The following is a 17920-nucleotide window of genomic DNA, read 5'->3' on the forward strand; positions in this document are numbered from 1 at the left end:
AAAGAAAAAAAAAGAAAAACAGTATTGAACATGCTGCAATGCATCTCGGGAACTTTTTAAACTCTTGCAATGTTGTTTGTTCAGATTACAGTTTTGGAACCTGGGCAAACTTTTGACACATTTTGGCCAAAAACTTGAGAATCTAAGTCCAGGCAACAAAATAATCATTTTTTAAAACATGTTTAGACTAATTTTATTTAGTATATGCAAAACAATAATTTGACTCCACAGTTAATGATTTGCAATAACTTCAATATTTTAATACTTCATAAAGATATGTGTAGTCAAATTTTAGGTTGTGCAGCCCTAAAATGTAAATGTTTTTTTTTTCATTACTTATTAAAACATTATATCAAAATAATAGACAAACACGGCAATTCAAATCTACAATTCAATTGGAAAGCCAAAGAAAGGAAACATTTATGTTTTTTATTTACTTGTAGACAAGATTACACAATAGGCTATTTTAAATACGACACATCCGTAAATGAGTCCTGTACTGCGTTACCTCCGTCTTCTCTTATAAAACGGCATTTTTTTCAATTGTAAAATCTACAGTATATCAATTCCAGAGGGGGATCCTCCCCGTAAATGTAGATTAAAGTGACTGAACACATGAATAAAACCTTCTGCGGAGCTCTAATATTAGCCTGAGGGTGGCGCTCTAATATTGCCTGGCGGACAACGCATGAGTGAATGGTGTCTGAATTTTCTAATTATTTCGATGCTCTGATTATTTGCTCTTTATTATTAGTGTGGGGAAGGAATTTAGTAGTTACAGTTAAAAAGCACTGTTAGCAGATAAAAGTTCTAAGACATCCTGAATCCAGTAAGCAAAGATAGCCTACATGAACCCTTGGACACACGGGGAGGGGCGGGCAACTTCTGCTTCAACTTACATGAGAAGCGCGAGACACTCCGTACCGAACTCATGGCATTAAATTGAGCGGTGGGGTCAGGGAAAGGATATCCAAGAGGAAAATATGCACACGAGAAATGGAGATATTTGGGATATTTTTGAATTGTCCTCTAGGATTTGGCTTATTATCAGCATCGAAACTATGGCGTTGGTATGCGGGCAAAAGGGTAGGTTACTCTTATATTATTTTATACATGTGTATATAATAAACGCAACCGTATATAGTATGTATGTAACTTGATGTAGCCTATATAGAGAAATCTCTATCCATCTGTCTGTATACTGTATCGGTCTATATAAACTAGAAACTATAATACATAGATTATGGAGCTGTAAAATGAGTGTTGTATGTCAATCAACATCGTATGGGTAAAATCTGGATTTGGGTAAATCTGAGAAGTGCTTAAATTCATCTTGAAATTAACAATAATATTGACTTTTGATTGTAGACTTGGTAAATCTGAGCTCAGTTTGTGTCGTTGTGATCTCTAGTGAAACTCTTAAGATATTGGTCAGATTTCTGGTACCTTTTTCAGGAAAAATAGGTCTCTTTCTTAAAGCGATAGTTCCACCAAAAATAAAAATTGTGTCATAATTAACTCACCCTCAGGTTGTTCTAAACCTGCAAAACTTTCTTCGTTCTGCTGAACACGAAGGAAGATATTTGGAAGAATGTCAGTCACCAAACAGATCTCATCCCCCATTTACTGCCGTAGTATTTCTTTTCCCTACTATGGCAGTTAAGGGTGGATGAGATGTTTGCTGACTGACATTCTTCCAAATATCTTCCTTTGTGTTCAACAGAACAAATACATTTATACAAGTTTGGAACAACCCGACGATGAGTAAACGATGACAGAATTTTCATTTTGGGGTGAACCATCCCCTAAAGAAAGGCTCCCCTTTTAATCTGAAATAAATGATCTTTTACAGATTACTATTTATGATCTTGTATCTCACCATATTAAAAGTCCTATAATAATGTATAATAATAATAATTCTCTGAAAATGCAGACTGGACTGGAAAATGTCTATTTATGCATGCGTTTAAAAGTTAGGGGATCTCTTTCTTCATCGGGACGGTCAGGAAGAATGCATTTGTTTATGGTATTTCTCAGTGTGTGGGGTCAGCGTGAATCACAGTCAGATTCACAGACTATGAGAGCTATTGAAGAAGACTTTCCAGTCATATGTCCTCCCACAGGTCTCCACAAATAGGGGGATCTTCCACTTTTGGGATATTATTATATCAGACTCAGAGCATGTTGCTGAGATTAAGAATGTATTACATAGGTTAAGAATATATAGTGTCCAGAAATGTCATTGTACAAACACATTGGCAAATATTTTCGACTTGGTGGTATGATTGGCGTAGACGAATTGAGAAGTGACAATCTTAACAGCCGAACATCCTGCGCAGCATGGGAGGCCTGCAGGGACGTGCCTGCAAATCCCCTGACGAGAAAATAAAATTACACGTTGCCTGATAGTATAGTGCTGCTGGTGATGGAGTGGTATCCATGGGTTCCAGTCACAGCTTTAAAGTTGCTCAGCTGTTAGGAATGTTATATTCTTCTGTGTCAGCAAGTGTTCTAATTATCCCCAGACATTTACATCCTCAAGCGTTACATTTTTTTTTACTTCTTTGAACTGAACTTGCAGACATCAAACAGTTAAATTAAGCTCAGCATCTAAAGTTTGCTTCAGGCTGTGCTACACAAGATGTTAATTGTGTACTTTGTAGGGTTAAAGGGAAGCATGGCCTTGTTAAGAGAGACAGAATGAGCTCTATAGGAAGTCCAAAGTATCTTCCTCAGGAACATTAGTATAAGTACAGCAGGAGGTGTGTGACCTGCTTGTTCCTATTATTTGGGGAAGTACGCACACACACAGTAAAACTGAACTGGACATAAAAGACACGCCAGGTAATGTACATAAGACAACTGACAACACAGAGGCACTTATTGGAAAAGTTGTTTTTATTTTAAGAATTTCTGAAAGCTTAAATTATGAAGGTAAATTGTATTCCATCAATGGTTATGGGTAATGTCAAAAGAGTGAGTTAGAATCACAAATGTTAGGTGAAAACTGTAACTTTCAATGCCAAACCAATTTTTTATTAAAGGTCCATTGTGAAATTTAGCAGCATCTAGCGGTGAGGTTACGAATTGCAACCATCGGCTCACTTCACCCTTCACCCCTCCCTCTCGAAGCACTACGGTGGCTCACACCGAACTAAGATGTCGTCACGTTCTCGTTTCTTTGCTGAAGGAGATCAAGTATTTACGAAACGCGCTCTGTAGAGCAGTTTGTCCCTTTAGGGCTACTGTAGAAACAACATGGCGAATTCCATGCATGGGGACCCGCGGTGTATTCATTCAGATAGAAATAGTTCATTCTAAGATAATGAAACATAACGCTTCATTATGCAAGGTCTCTGTACACCTCTGACATAGTTATGTATATAAGATTATATTTCTGTCAATAGATCCTCCAAAATATTACACATTGGCCCTTTAAAGGGATACTTCACCCAAAAGTGAAAATTCTGTCATCATTTACTCACCTTCGAGTTGTTCCAAATCTGTATTAATTTTTTTGTTCTGATGAACACAGAGAAAGATATTTGGAAAGAATGCTTATAACCAGACAGATTTTGCCCCCCATTAACTACCATATTAGGAAGAAATACAATGGTAGTCAAAAGTGCCCCAGAACTGTTTGCTGTCCTACATTCTTCAAAATGTCTTCTTTTGTGTTCAACAGAACCAAAAAAAGTACTTTTTCCTACTATGGGAGTCAACGGGGGGCAAAATCTGTCTGGTTACAAGCATTCTTCCAAATATCTTTCTCTGTGTTAATCAGAACAAAGACATTTACACAGATTTGGAACAACTGAAATGTGAGTAAATGTTGACAGAATTGTCATTTTGGGGTGAAGTGTCCCTTTAACTCAAAGATACAGATTACACACAAGCTATTATTAGCCTATAAGCAAGAAACTACCACCAAAAGGAGTTAAATAACACTGGAAATGTTGAAAAGCATTCAGCAGATCAAATCTATTCAGTGCTTGACCACACTGAGTCACAGCAGAAGTGTTTGAACGTTGTCAGTTTGCAGCTTGACCACAAAGTCGTCATGTTTGCTTTCTTGTAAAACAATTTAGATTATTCACATTAACAAGATGATTTGTAGATAAAGTCTCACCAAAGCGGAAAGATGTAGGCCGCAGAGGCTTTCTGCAGCTGTAAACCCAAATGAATCAGAGTTGACTGAGATGGTTGGTATGAGAGTCCAGCGAAAAACTTAGACCACTCTGGTTTGTCACACAGAGCCAGAACCATAAATGGACAAAAACTGACTTTCCACAGAATTTACAGTACCAATACAGATGTACATAACATCAAAGTGGTTTAGTGAAGACTAGTCGCCAGTTGTTGTTTTGGGGTTGCTGTTATGATGTCATGCTAAAAAACTTGGTTAAACATGGGGAAATGACACTTTACTTACCTGCAACGTAGCCCTGCCATCAACCAGCCCTACCAGAGTTATGGCTTTTTTACACCATTTATGGAAAGCCCCTGCGAAAGTGGACGAGCATTTTATAAATTAGTAATTAGTACATTTTGGTTATTCTCAATCATCTATATTCATCATTTTATATCTAACACAGCTTCCATTTGCTTTAATACCCAGCTATACGTTGTAACTCGCCAATGCCCACCATTCTCACACCAACACACTAAACACATTTTCTCATGGGCTAGAAACATGCCAATAGAGTTACTTGTAAGTGCATTGATAATTAATATCTCCCCTAAAATATAGGAGATAACATTTTATTGTGTGTGGAAACAAACCACTCAACAAAAATATGAACAGATTGCAAAAGCTTTGTAATATTATAAATTCTCTCTTCTTCCTATAGGAGATGGGTGTGGACACACAGTCCTGGGTCCCACCAGTGGCACTCTGGCCTCACGGAATTTCCCAGGAACCTATCCTAACCACACCTGGTGTGAGTGGAACCTGAGGGTCCCAGAGGGCCGGACACTGCTCTTGACCTTTGGGGACTTTGACTTGGAGTGGAGCCAGGACTGCGTAGCTGGCTCGCTTATTATCACAGACAGCAGTGGATCCACTAGAGTGGGTATGACCATTTTCACAGCACCATGGCGATTACTTGACTGGCACTGGCATTGTCAAATACTGTATGAGTGCCAACACACATACAGCAGAAGGGCAAATGCACCATAGCATAATTAATCCATGCTCACAAGCATGCACTAGAAGGTGTGTGAGCCTTTTATGGTAGTGAGCAAGCAGGAATGTGTGTTAACTTAAACATACACTAATGCTGCTACGCTTCTTTATATTGTGTGGCTGTGTTACAAAACCTAGAGGCCGTTTACAGGAGACCGTTTTCAACTAAAAACGGAAAATGCGTTTATGCGTTTTGGCTGTTCATTTACACGACAACGGCGTTTTTGAGAACTGAAAACGCGAACTCAAGGGGTCTCAAAGTGCACGTTTTTGGAAACGACGGCATTATCGTTTCCGTGTCAACTCTGAAGGCGGCGTTTTCCAAAAACAATGACGTCATACGCATGCGTATTTCGCGTTCAGTCTGTAGGCATGCGCGAGTATTCCACAAACAATAATGGCGGCCTCCGTGCTGCATGTTTGTACTGCGTGACATACTTATTATCATTTCTCCAGCAAAAAGTAGATTTACTCCACCACTACGACCAGCCGAGACACAGTATTTATATACACAAACTATAAACATACATACACACCGACAAAGTGTATTAAAAGCGCTTTTACCTTAAAACAGAGTATGTGCGCAGGCATGTTGTGTTTTTTTATAGCGCAACAGCGCCATCCACTGGCCTGGCATGCATAATAAAGCGTTTTTATTCGTTTTCCCAGATGCAGATCGTTTTGATAACGCTGTCATGCGTAAGGAAAAAGTTTTCAGTTTTTCATCGTGTAAACCTACTCTTAGTAGTTAAAATTACGCACGTTTTTACCTGGTTTTGGCCAAATTCAAGATATTTGGAAGAATGCTTGTAACCAAACAGTTCTTGGCCACCATTGACAACCATAGTAGCAAAAGATTCTTTGTAAATTTCTTTGTTCTGTTAAACAAACAAAGAAGATTATTTTGAAGAATGTAGAGGCACTTTTGACTACCATTGTAATTTTTCCCCACTATGGTAGTCAATGGTGGCCAAGAACTGTTTGGTTACAAGCATTCTTCCAGATATCTTTCTCTGTGTTCATCAGAACAAAGAAATTTATACAGATTTTGAACAACTCGAGGGTGAGTAAATGATGACCCATCCCTTTAAATGTACACTCAGCTTTTCCATGGACCCACAACTTGCCATTCATGATACGTATAATAAACAAATGTACACTTAAGAGTCCCATATCTATTTATTCAGACTGTATGTGACTGTGTTTCACAGGTCCTCTGTGTGGCAAGCTGGCCGCCTCAAAGAGAAATATGTCTGTGAGTACCAATGAAGTTACAGTGCGTTTCATCTTCGGCACTCACCGTTCAGGGCGGGGCTTTGTCATGTCCTACTCAACCAATCAGCAATCAGGTAACAGCTCATTGTCTTCATTCTTCGTTTTCTCCCACATACCCTTTAAACATTAGACAAACAAAATCCTTATATATCAACATGTGTTATATTGTGAAATTGGTTAAAAATGTAAGCTCATAGATAATACCAAGTGCCTCCGTGGCCCTTCATGTTCTGTCCTGTGTTGTATAAGCCCAGAGTAAACAAGGCAGGGACTGTTTGTTCTCTAAATGCAAAGCTGACTCAATAAACAGCATTCCGGCTGACTGGGACTGGGAGTAGTTCCCATCCTAATCTCAAATACTGTTTACTCGCATATCCAACTTTATTTCTGAAACACCCTATCAGACATCAGCACGTGTGGATTGCTAAATAAACAACTTTACAACATGTGTCATAACGGTAGTTAACAAAGTCACCTCTATATGTCAACATTTACTTTAAAGGGATAGTTCACCCAAAAATGATAATTCTGTCATCATTTCCCCTCTCTTGCAAAACACACAAAAAAGGATATTTTGAAGAATGTTGGTAACCAAACAACGGCAGTACCCGTTAACTTGCATTTGTTTTGCGTTCGTACAATAGAAGTGAATGGGTACTGCCATTGTCCGGTTACCAACATTCTTCGAAATATCTTTTTTTGTGCGTTACAGTCATACAGGTTTGAAATGACAAGAGCGGTGAAGTATCACCTCAACATGTTGTCGTATAACAGTTCCAGTCCTTTAATTTGACTGTACAAGCAGCATTTTAAAAGCATTTCTTATAATACGCTGGACATTTTTATATTTTTTGTATCATTCCACCATTTCAGGCAGGCTGTCAATCTGTCTTGCTCGGCGACATGACGGTTGATCCTTTTTAGAGCTTTTTAATAGGCCGCACGACCGCTTCCGCGTTTGTCTCAGCCAGCTCAGTTACAACCGCCGCACGTAGCGTCCAATGGCGTTTTCACTCAAGATGCACCTATGGTCAACGACGCGAGTCAAATAATCCAAACACTACATCACACATCGACAACCAAAAGGGGAAAGGCTTCAAGCTACGCATTTCAAGCTACATCCACAAATACGAAAAAAAATCAACTTTTGTACTTACTCGAGGCTTGATCACAGAGGCACTGAACAATGCTCAGCTGTCTTCTTAGTAAACATATTGGTGAAAAATGACCTCGGCGCTGTGAGAGCGGAAGTGGCTTAGCCGGCTGAGATATTAGCGGACGTACGTCATCACCCTGCATGCATATAGTCAGCACAATAATGCACAATAATGTCATAAAATTGGAACTATGGAGGACTCTGGGGCACTTAGACTGTGATATCATGTGTGAGGTAGACTCTGAAAGTGTCTCAGGGTGACCGATAGGAATGCAGCTCTCCTCCTTGGCTGAGGTTCAGAGTGTTTGCTTTGTAAGCCGGGCAGCAGACGGCCTCTCCTGGCCTGAATAAGGAGAGGCCCCAGAGCTGATGGAATGCTGTGTGCTCACTCTTCCTGCATAGACAAGCATAGTATGACAACTTAACCATCACCTGACCACACTGACACTCATAACACCAACTGATTGGTTGTTATGCACATATCTCCGTTTCAAGATTTTAAAAAAAGGCCAAACGCAGTTTAGCTAATAGACTTCTGCTAATGTAGCCAAAAAAAATGTAGCCCACACATTCAGAAACATAAAGTGCAAAGAGTTAAAGGAGTAGTTCATTTTCAAAATAATTTTTCATGATAATTTACTCACCCCCATGTCATCCAAGATGTTTATGTATTTGTTTCTTTAGTCGAAAAGAAATGAAGGTTTTTGATGAAAACATTCCAGGATTTTTCTCCATATAGTGGACTTCAATGGACTCCAAACAGTTGAAGGTCAAAATTACAGTTTCAGTGCAGTTTCAAAGGGCTTTAAACGATACCAGACGATGAATAAGGGTCTTATCTAGCCAAACGATCGGCCATTTTCTAAAAAAAATAAAAATGTATATGCTTTATAAACACGAATGCTCTGTTCTGCGATACGCGCTCATGACTTCACGTAATACATAGTTACGTAGAAAAGGTCACGCTTGACGTAGGCGGAAGTACCAAGTCAGTGTTTACAAATGTGGAGAAGGAGGACCGTTCCAAAGTTGTTGAATGTTCAATGACACATATGCAAATGTCTTGTGTCAGTTGATTGTTTAAAATGGTCATTTCGTGTGCGTATCCTGGATGTTGTATTATAAAAAATGGCCGATCGTTTCGTTAGATAAGACCCTTATTCGTCGTCTGGTATCGTTTAAAGCCCTTTGAAACTGCACTGAAACTGTAATTTTGACCTTCAACTGTTTGGAGTCCATTGAAGTCCACTATATGGAGAAAAATCCTGGAATGTTTTCATCAAAAACCTTCATTTCTTTTCGACTAAAGAAACAAACACAGAAACATCTTGGATGACATGGGGGTGAGTAAATTATCATGAAAATTTATTTTGAAAATGAACTACTCCTTTAAAATCAACTTCCCGGAAAAGATCCTGTGAGGTCAATGTACAGTCAGATGTTCCAGAGGTTCTGACGTTTCTGAGAAGTGAACAAAGGAGGTTTGTATGTTCCTTGCTTTCCTGTTGTGTATTCAGTTGTTTATGTAATGCCCTGAACAGCGTGGCTGTGCTGTGTGATAAATCCTGACTCGCATCCTGTGAGTTTATACGAAATCATCAATAACATTGCGTAATATAGGCCTGGATTCACAGACTTAGATTACATCACGAGTAAGCCTTATTTAAATGAAGACATTTAAGTAGCTTTTCAAAATGCAACTTTTATCAACTTTTGAAACCATACTGTGTCATGACTATCATTATCTCACAGAACTCATTTCATGCCTGCATCGAGGAACACACTTCTCATCTCAGCAGATCAGGTAAAAAGTGACCCGATGTTAACACCTAGTTCACATTTATCACTCGCTCTTTCTCGTATGTCACTTTTTAATGTTTAATATCTGAATCCTGTTCCAGTGCATTCTGTCCTGCAGGCTGCAAAGGTGTCGCAGGAGAGATCTGGGGCTGGCATGCGCAGGGATATCGTGATGTAAGCTTTTCACCACAGTCTGGGCTTTGTATCTGTGTGCAATAGAGGGATTATTATGAGTCATGCCATTTGGATGTATTGCCTTTTATGGATTGTTACCACAAGCTGTTTGTAGTAGCTTACAATAGGCACCAAATAATAATTCACCCAAAAATAAAAATCATGCCATCATTTGCCCATTCTCAAAATATTCAAAACACACAGTTTACTAATCTTTAACAAACTATAAAAGTGAATGGTCACTTTCATTATTTATAAAATTTAAAGGTGACAGGTTTCTCCATTTTGTGTGAAGTATTTCTAAAGTATGGTGAAGTAAACAGACAACGTTAATACTTTTGATGCAATATTTTAACACATGCTTTGGTGCATTTCTAGACCTCCGTTTTGTGCAAAGCTGCAATCCATGCAGGGATTATTTCAGACAGTCTGGGAGGAAAGATCGCTGTGTCCCTGCAGAAGGGCATTACTCTGTATGAGTCGAACTTCGCTAATGGAATACTGTCAAAAACGTGAGTGGACTAACACTAAAGCAGAGCAGATTCTCATTAAAGGCTATGGTCCACATGCAAAGATTAACCAAAAATAAACATTGTGCATTCAGGATTCTTGTCTGGTTAGTGTAGATGTGAATGTAAAATAACAGAACATTAAGTTGTTGTACAGAAGCTAAGTGTAGTAGGTGTTGTGCAGTTTGCAGTGTCAAATTAAACTGCATTTGTTGCTTACACTTAAAGGGATATTTCACAGGCAAAACAAAATTTCCCCATGTTTTACTCGCGCTCAAGACATCCTGACTGAATAAGATTTTCTTCTTCAAGAATAATGCAGTTGAAGTTATAATACCACATATCATTTTACTTCCAAGCGGTAGAATGGGAGTGAATGGGCGTCGACTTTTTGAAGCTCCATCAATCACAGAACTGCTCGACACGGCTCTGTGGTCTTAACAAAGGTCTTCTGAAGCGAATCAATGCGTTTGTTTAAGAGAAATATCTATATTGACAGCGCTATTAACGTCTAGCTTCCGTTATCCCTCTGCTGCGCGTGAACCCGAGTCTTGTTTTTCCGGCAAATGACGGCGCAGAGGAGACAGCATCCTATTGGAACATAACGAAAAAAGGCCTTGTTTGTCAACGGAACTTGACGGCAAATGACGCCTGCGTCATTTGCCGGAAAAACAAAAATCAGGTTCACACGCAGCAGAGGGATAACGGAAGCTGGACGTCAACGTTAAATTTTGTTTTGCCTGGGAAATATCCCTTTAAGACTTTTCACCTTTTAATCTAGATGTTTTGTTTTCTTCACAGTGGGTCTTTATCAGATAAGCGGCTTGTCTTCCACAGAGGTAATAACTGTTATTTTCCAGCGTTTGATGTATAATTTATAAAGATATAAATTCAATTTAAATTAAAACACATTAACTAATCCAGATATTGAAATTTCCCGATCACTTATATTCTGGATCAATTTATTTGTCATAATGTTTCATTAACTGCAAATAAAAAAAAATTGAATTAAGATATAAATATTGTTTACGTATTTTACCAAAGTAATAAATGATTACATATATATTTAAAAACTGAAAATTATTGATCATCTTCCACACATCAGATATAGTCTTTCTGCTATGTGCATCAACCTTAAACTTTGAATATACATAACTTTTAGAAGTTTTTTAATGATTCAGTTGTTGCAAACCATTTTTATATGCATATTGCAATATATATGCACGTTTGCGATATTTCAATAATTTCTATATATTTTGCGGCCCTAAGGCAGAAACAACTATTCTTAAAGGAACAGTTCAACCAAAAATGAAGATTCTGTCATCTGTTCTGATGAACACAGAGAAAGATATTTGTAAGAATGCTTGTAACCAAACAGTTTATGGCCACCATTGACTACCATAGTAGGAAAAGTTCCTTGTTCTGTATTTTGATATTTTGAAGAATGTTGGACAGCAAACAGTTCTGGGACACTTTTGACTACCATTGCCATTTTTCCTGCTATGGTAGTCAATGGTGGCCAAGAACTGTTTGGTTATAAGCATTCTTCCAAATGTCTTTCTGTTCATCAGAAAAAAGAAATGATACAGATTTGGAACAACTCGAGGGTAAGTAAATGACGACGGGTGAACTGTCCCTTTAAAGTAACTCCTTGAAGTCTGACTATCTTTTTGGCCGTCAACACTATGTCACTGTTTTTGCAGAAACTTTTCATTTTAAAAGAGACATTTCTCAGTTTAATTAGATCCTAATGGCAGTGATGAGTATGTGTCAGTGTTCAAGGTTCCCAAGAAATTACAGTTTATATAGCATGCTGTTACTCACGCTACATGATACTTAAACCGTAAACATGCTGTCATCACCTCTTGTAACTACACATTGCTAAAATATAAACACAGGATAGAAGTTTAAATACTGACATTTACCTGAAGGGTTACAGTAAAGATCTGAAGCATGTTAAAGGATCATCTTTACGTGTTTGAACAAGTGGTTTTGTTTTCATGTACAGAATGTGATACAGAGCTAACGGTGCTGACTTACAACAGTTCTTCTGTGTGGATGGAGGTGAACAGACTGGGTCAGAAGGTCTCTTGGTCTGGAAAAGGGGGCTCTCAGTGGGCCGCAAGCTCTGATGACCAGCAGCCGTGGCTGGAGCTTGAGCTGTGGAATAAGAGTAGTGTCACAGGTCAATAATAGTTTTAGACAAGCATTGTTTATTGTTTAAATCTATTTTATATGATATAATAAAACAATTGTACTCATGGTTAATTCCAGGCATCGTAACAAAGGGTACACCACACTACTACATTGAATCTTACACCCTCATGTTCAGTAAAGACCGCAAAAACTGGAAAGTCTACAAAGCCGCATCTAGCAAAGACAAAAAGGTAAACAATGATTGGTGCATCAGTCTAATGTTTGTATGATATGTGTATTATTGGGTATTATTGTTGCTTTAGCCAAATTCGTATAATCTTTCTGTTATGAGGTGTTTGACGGCTTTTCTGACGGTCATGTGGCGGCATTCAACAGCCTCATTCCTCCAATAATAGCACGCTATCTCCTTCTGAAACCCCAGCAATGGCGTATCAGGGCCTCCGCCCAAGTGCAAGTGCTGGGTTGCCCTTCTGCCCTTCCCAGACCCCGTTCCCATGGAGATGGTAAGGGTTTGCCCTAGAATTCAGAATCCCTTTACATTGCAGGGCAGAATTATGCCACGTAAACTTCTATTTAGACATATTTATAGTACATGAACACATGTAAAGACTCATATTGGCAGTAATCTATATATTAACTTGACCATTGCAGTAAGAATTGCATGAATTCTTAGAATTTTAATTCTCTCATTCTTCAGAACTGAACTCTAGTAAGGGGGTTATTACAGAAGCTGTGCCTATAGACACACTTCCTACTGAGGGTCCTGTCATCACCAGAAGCTCAGGTGAGGTGAATTTGCAGACGAACATCAGGGACGGCTAATGTGTTTGATATTATTAAAGGGGTAGTTCACGGAGAAAAAAAGATACATCATCTTTTATTCACCATTATGTCGTTCAGAAAGTGTATATGACTCTTTCTTCTGCGGACCACAAAAGAAGATATTTTGAGAAATGTTTCAGTGGTTTTGTGTCCATACAATGGATGTCAATGGGGGCAATGTTGTTTGTTTACCAATATTGTTTTAAAATATCTTCTTTTGCGTTTTGAAGAAGAACGTCATACAGGTTTGGAATGACACAAGGGAGAGTAAATGATGAAAGTCTATCCCTTTAATGTAATGATGTTTTACCTTTGTAGTTTTTTTACTCACGCTCATGTCATTCTAAAACAGTATGCCGTTATTTTTCTGTAAAACAGAAAAATGTATAATGACTGTCATGAAAAAATTAATATCAGTGACTTATAGTGACTAAAGAAATGTATTCTATTTCTCACATAAAGCTAATGTATGTCAAATAAATTCTGCCTTGTGTTCAGTGAAAAAACAGCATACAGGTTTGGAAAAGGTAAATAATGATCGTTTTTGTTATTTCTTGAAACTATTGTGTGACATGTTTGTTTCTCCACAGGCCCCAGTCAGGCAGTGATATTAGTGGCAGGAATGGTTTTGGGTGCCGCTCTGTGTATCAGCTGCCTGTTAGCAGGCCTCATGTGGTGGAAAAGGTATTTCTTATTTAACTTTTTTAAAATAACCTTTTTCCATTACAAAAATCCTTTTGTGCACCAGATAGTTTATGGATGTTAACTGTTCTTCCAAAAACGTTTCTTCTACACGGTGCGTGTAGCACTTTTAATTCTAAAGGGATAATTCTGTCATCATTTACTCACCCTCTTTTTCAAACCTGTATGACTTTCTTTCTGCCGCAGAACACAAAAGAAGATATTTTGAAGAAAGGCACCCATTCACTTCTGTTGTATGGACACAAAACCAATGCAAGTGAATGGGTGCCGGTTAACGACATTCTTCAAAATATCTTCTTTTGTGTTCTGCAGAAGAAAGAAAGCTTGATGACAGAATTGTCATTTTTGGGTGAACTGTCACTTTAAGAGCGTATAACCCTTTTTCACAACATTCCTCACGTTCACCTTTCTACCTACCCTTTTTGCTTCAGAAAAAGAAAAATAAAGAAATCCTGTGTTGACCAAGGTAACATTATTTTGTTTTGTTTCTAGCTATACCACTTCCATGTCCTGTGTTGTTGGAGCTTCATAACTGACTATCTTTGTCTCTTCTCTAGGCTATCAGGGTCTTCAAGGAAAGAGACCTCCATGTGCAAACCCAGAGCTTGTGTCTTCCCCTCTGGTTCGGAACATCCATGACGCCCTCCCCAACCCTCCTCTCAATGGTAAGACATCCACAGCCTCTCAACCCAGTATAGCAATGAATACCGAAATTCATGAAGGAATGTTTCGATCGACAACTGAGACAAGGCAGTGTTTGTAGAGAGGATGCCGCCGGGTACAAAAGTTCTCAGAGGCTCTGCAGATCAACAGCTCTCAGACGTCCCGCTAATATATAGCGGCGAATAAGAGGGTCAGTGTGCCTCAAACAGCGGGATGGATGTGGAGAGAAAGCCAAGTAGTCATTCTGACCCCTTTGTTAAAGCTACCCCCACCCATCTTGTTCTTGCTCGCCCCATTCTGTGTAAGATGCCAGTGGATCTCGAAAAAAAGTTAGAAATTATTATTACAAATAAAAAGCAGAGATGAAGCCTTCATGTCATTTCAAACCTGTATGACTTTCGTTGGTCTGCAGAACGCAAAATAAAATATTTTGATGAACACAAAACCACCGAGACATTTCTCAAAATATCTTTTGTATTCCACAGAAAAAGTAATATATAGATTTTAAATGGCATGAGGGGTGAACTATTCCTTCAAAACCAGTACAACCAATACTGGCATGTAGTATAAAGGCATGACAAGCAAATTCTTCCATTTCTCAGTTTCTTACCAACCAGCCCACCAGTTGCTCAATGGCAGCATAAATGTGTCTTTCTTTAGCAGTCGTTGTTCTCTGAAAGGCTTCTTTAATTGGAGACCAAATTAGGGACATTCAAGCCAGAGAAACACCCTCCCCAGAACCCTCTGGCCAACAGACCCTTCAGTAAAGTGCTGAGGAGGACAGAGGGTCAGCGGTCAAGACAATCAGAGTCTTTTCTCCCGTCGCTTCAATTAAAGCAGTTTGGCATTCCTGCTGAGGGAGTGAAGGATTGAGAGGAGGAGGCAAAGACTGAAAGAACGTGGGGCCGCTTTCACAACTGCTGTTGGACACAGTGTGGTGGGTGGCCGGTGAGGTCATGTGGGAAATTAATAATATCTCTATATGAACTGGCCGAGGGAAAGGCCGGGTATGAGAGCCAATCAAAGGGAGAGTTTATTTGCTATACTTTGAACTTGAATGATCAAGGGCTGCACGATAATTTACCGCGATACCACTAAATCCTGTTGAAATCAAGCTGGCTGCGATATGCAGTGTGTCGATATTTTTTAATGCGTAGCTTGTCTGTGAAGCACGGCTCTGGGATCAGTAGGAAATGCTGCTCGATCTAAAAGCAGTGCGAGTTTGAGTCGCTTAAAATGTGCATTTGAGAAAGCAACACCCGTCAAACATGATCATTATAAATATACTTTATTATCATAAAAATACCTGATGAGGCTTGAGTAACAGTGATAAAAAGATGTCCATAGGCATTTCCTAGTGTTATGGTCTTCTTCTGCAGTGCGTATTTGGAGTTTCCGCACGAGAGCGCCCTCTGGCTTTCGGATGCAGCAGCATTTTCCCGTACTTCACTCAAAAGCTGTGCATAAATCACGTGATATTTATCGTCGATTTATCGCGACAGCCCTGATAAAAAAATGTAGGGCTGTCAAACGATTAATTGCTATTAATCGCATCCAGAATAAAAGTTTGTTTACAAAGTAAATGTCTGTGTACTGTGCATATTTATGTTGTATTCATAAACACATACACATACATGTATACATATTCAGGAAATATTTACATGTATTTATTTATATTCACCAATAATATAAATTATATATAAATTTTATATTTTTCTTAAATATATATGTATGTTTTTATAAATGGAAAATTAATATGCACAAGACACAGACATATATTAATGGTTTGACAACCCCAATTTTTTTTATATAACTTTAATTGTTCAAAAAAGTGAGCTAATTGCTTATATTATATTTTTTATATAAAAATTGATCAATAATGCCATGGATTTTTGTAAATAAAAAACAATTCTATTTTTATAAAGAAAATACTTTTTTTCATGCGTGAGCTTGAGATAATCTTAGGGAGTAGGCCTACTGTCATATTTATTTGGTAAGCATAAAAATAAGATAAATAACAGTAAAATTCATAAGTATTAAATAAAATATCATATTTAATAATACAATATCCCTTACATGATCATCATTTTCCTGTCGTTTGCAGACTATGCTGAGCCCGATGTAGTCACCAGCGGGCAAATGGTGGGTCTCACATTCCGTCCCCAAATGGAGGAGGGCTACACCATTCCTTACACCCTCAACCACTATGACACCCCAGGAGAACTCCCTGAATACACCTATCCTCTTCCCCCCGAACCAGAATATGCAACACCTTTTGGGGAAATTCCCATAGACTCCCTCACATCCCCACCACTGGACAGCCATCATAACACCAAACTATCAGCGTGTCGATCCACACAGGGCACATCATCACATCAACAGTATGACTGCCCCGCCCACAGAGTGATCTCTAACGGGTACTGTACTCCAGTCTCACATAATACTAACCGATGTAAGGCTAATGTGATCTACGCCGAGCCCCGGACAGTAGAACCACTGTTGCATACCTACCATGAGCCACTTTGAGCCTGCATGGCATCACCTACTGAAGACACTTGTGCCTTGCTTTGTTAAACAGCATCTCTGCGTTTCTAAAACGAGAAGGACATCAGCTAATCTTATTCAAAACAACAATTTTATTGCTGCTGTGCAAATAGGTGGCCAGCAAAAAAGTGAACACAAATTAAGTACTGTGCACATGGAGCGTGTATTTATAAATTGAACATTAACTTACACATTATGTGCCATTTATTGCTGTTTATAATTCAACCTAGTGCCTCACACAATGAATTTTGGTGTGTTAAATAGCACCATGGACTGGCACATCATTTTTTTTGGTTGGTAATACAAATGTAAGACATGAGAGAATCGTTTTTTTGTAAATCTGTGTTTTCGTGTTGTTTAGTTGACGTATTTTTATCTAATGTAAATGATGATGTTTTATATCTGTAACTAATCAAAATATAACTCTAAAGTATGTCTGTGTTCAAGTATTCAACAACATATTTTACTTTGTTACACTTATGAAATAAACTTTTCATACAAAAATGTTAAAGGTTGATTTTATAATAGTAGTAGTAGTTTAACCTTTTTTGCCAGATGGAAAAGTGCATGGTTGGAGCATTTAAGATTGATTCATTATTTTTTTTAAATATTATTTGTATTATTTAATTTATTATTATTTAATGTTAAACATAATGTTACGTTTGATTATTTTAAGTCAGTGATTATATCGCTCATTATATAACGGTCAGTTCTGGTCCTTGATTCTGATTGGCTGAGCGGAGTTCCAAGCAGTTATAAAATACCCCAATATATAACGGCTGACCGCACACATAGCCTAAATATCATTTTATTTACTTTATTTTATGAAACCTTGCTAAACATATGGAATAACCGTTTTATAAAAGCAATAAGCCCCGCGAAGCAGTGGGTTACAGTGCATTTTATAACAGCTATGGGGTTTTAGGCACTCCG

General features: G+C 38.3%; 1 protein-coding gene across 2 annotated transcripts; it reads left to right on the forward strand.

Moving 5' to 3' along the window:
• Positions 1-770: 770 nt before the first annotated feature.
• Positions 771-17484, forward strand: si:dkey-34d22.1 (discoidin, CUB and LCCL domain-containing protein 1). 2 transcript variants are annotated; one of them, XM_057340689.1, is made up of 15 exons: positions 771-1086; positions 4851-5072; positions 6397-6534; positions 9369-9420; positions 9518-9590; positions 9969-10102; positions 10901-10938; positions 12108-12284; positions 12374-12486; positions 12588-12759; positions 12954-13040; positions 13669-13762; positions 14212-14246; positions 14338-14445; positions 16548-17484. In XM_057340689.1, exons 1-15 carry the CDS (start codon positions 984-986, stop codon positions 16967-16969), a joined length of 1968 nt encoding a protein of 655 aa, XP_057196672.1. In that variant the 5' UTR covers positions 771-983; the 3' UTR covers positions 16970-17484. The 2 variants fall into 2 exon arrangements, with proteins under 2 accessions (XP_057196672.1, XP_057196674.1); XM_057340691.1 differs by lacking the exon at positions 771-1086 and having other exon boundaries at positions 4958-5068.
• The last annotated feature ends 436 nt before the right edge of the window (positions 17485-17920 follow it).

The sequence above is a fragment of the Triplophysa rosa genome, linkage group LG8 (genome assembly GCF_024868665.1).
Source record: "Triplophysa rosa linkage group LG8, Trosa_1v2, whole genome shotgun sequence".
Lineage (NCBI taxonomy): Eukaryota > Metazoa > Chordata > Actinopteri > Cypriniformes > Nemacheilidae > Triplophysa > Triplophysa rosa.

Bases quoted from the DNA above. Each gene is read 5' to 3' on its own strand.
- si:dkey-34d22.1 (XM_057340689.1), top strand. From the start codon at position 984: ATGCACACGAGAAATGGAGATATTTGGGATATTTTTGAATTGTCCTCT. The intron at 1,087-4,850 runs GTAGGTTACTCT...TTCTTCCTATAG, and splicing joins GTTGGTATGCGGGCAAAAGG to GAGATGGGTGTGGACACACA. The intron at 10,103-10,900 runs GTGAGTGGACTA...TTTTCTTCACAG, and splicing joins AATGGAATACTGTCAAAAAC to TGGGTCTTTATCAGATAAGC.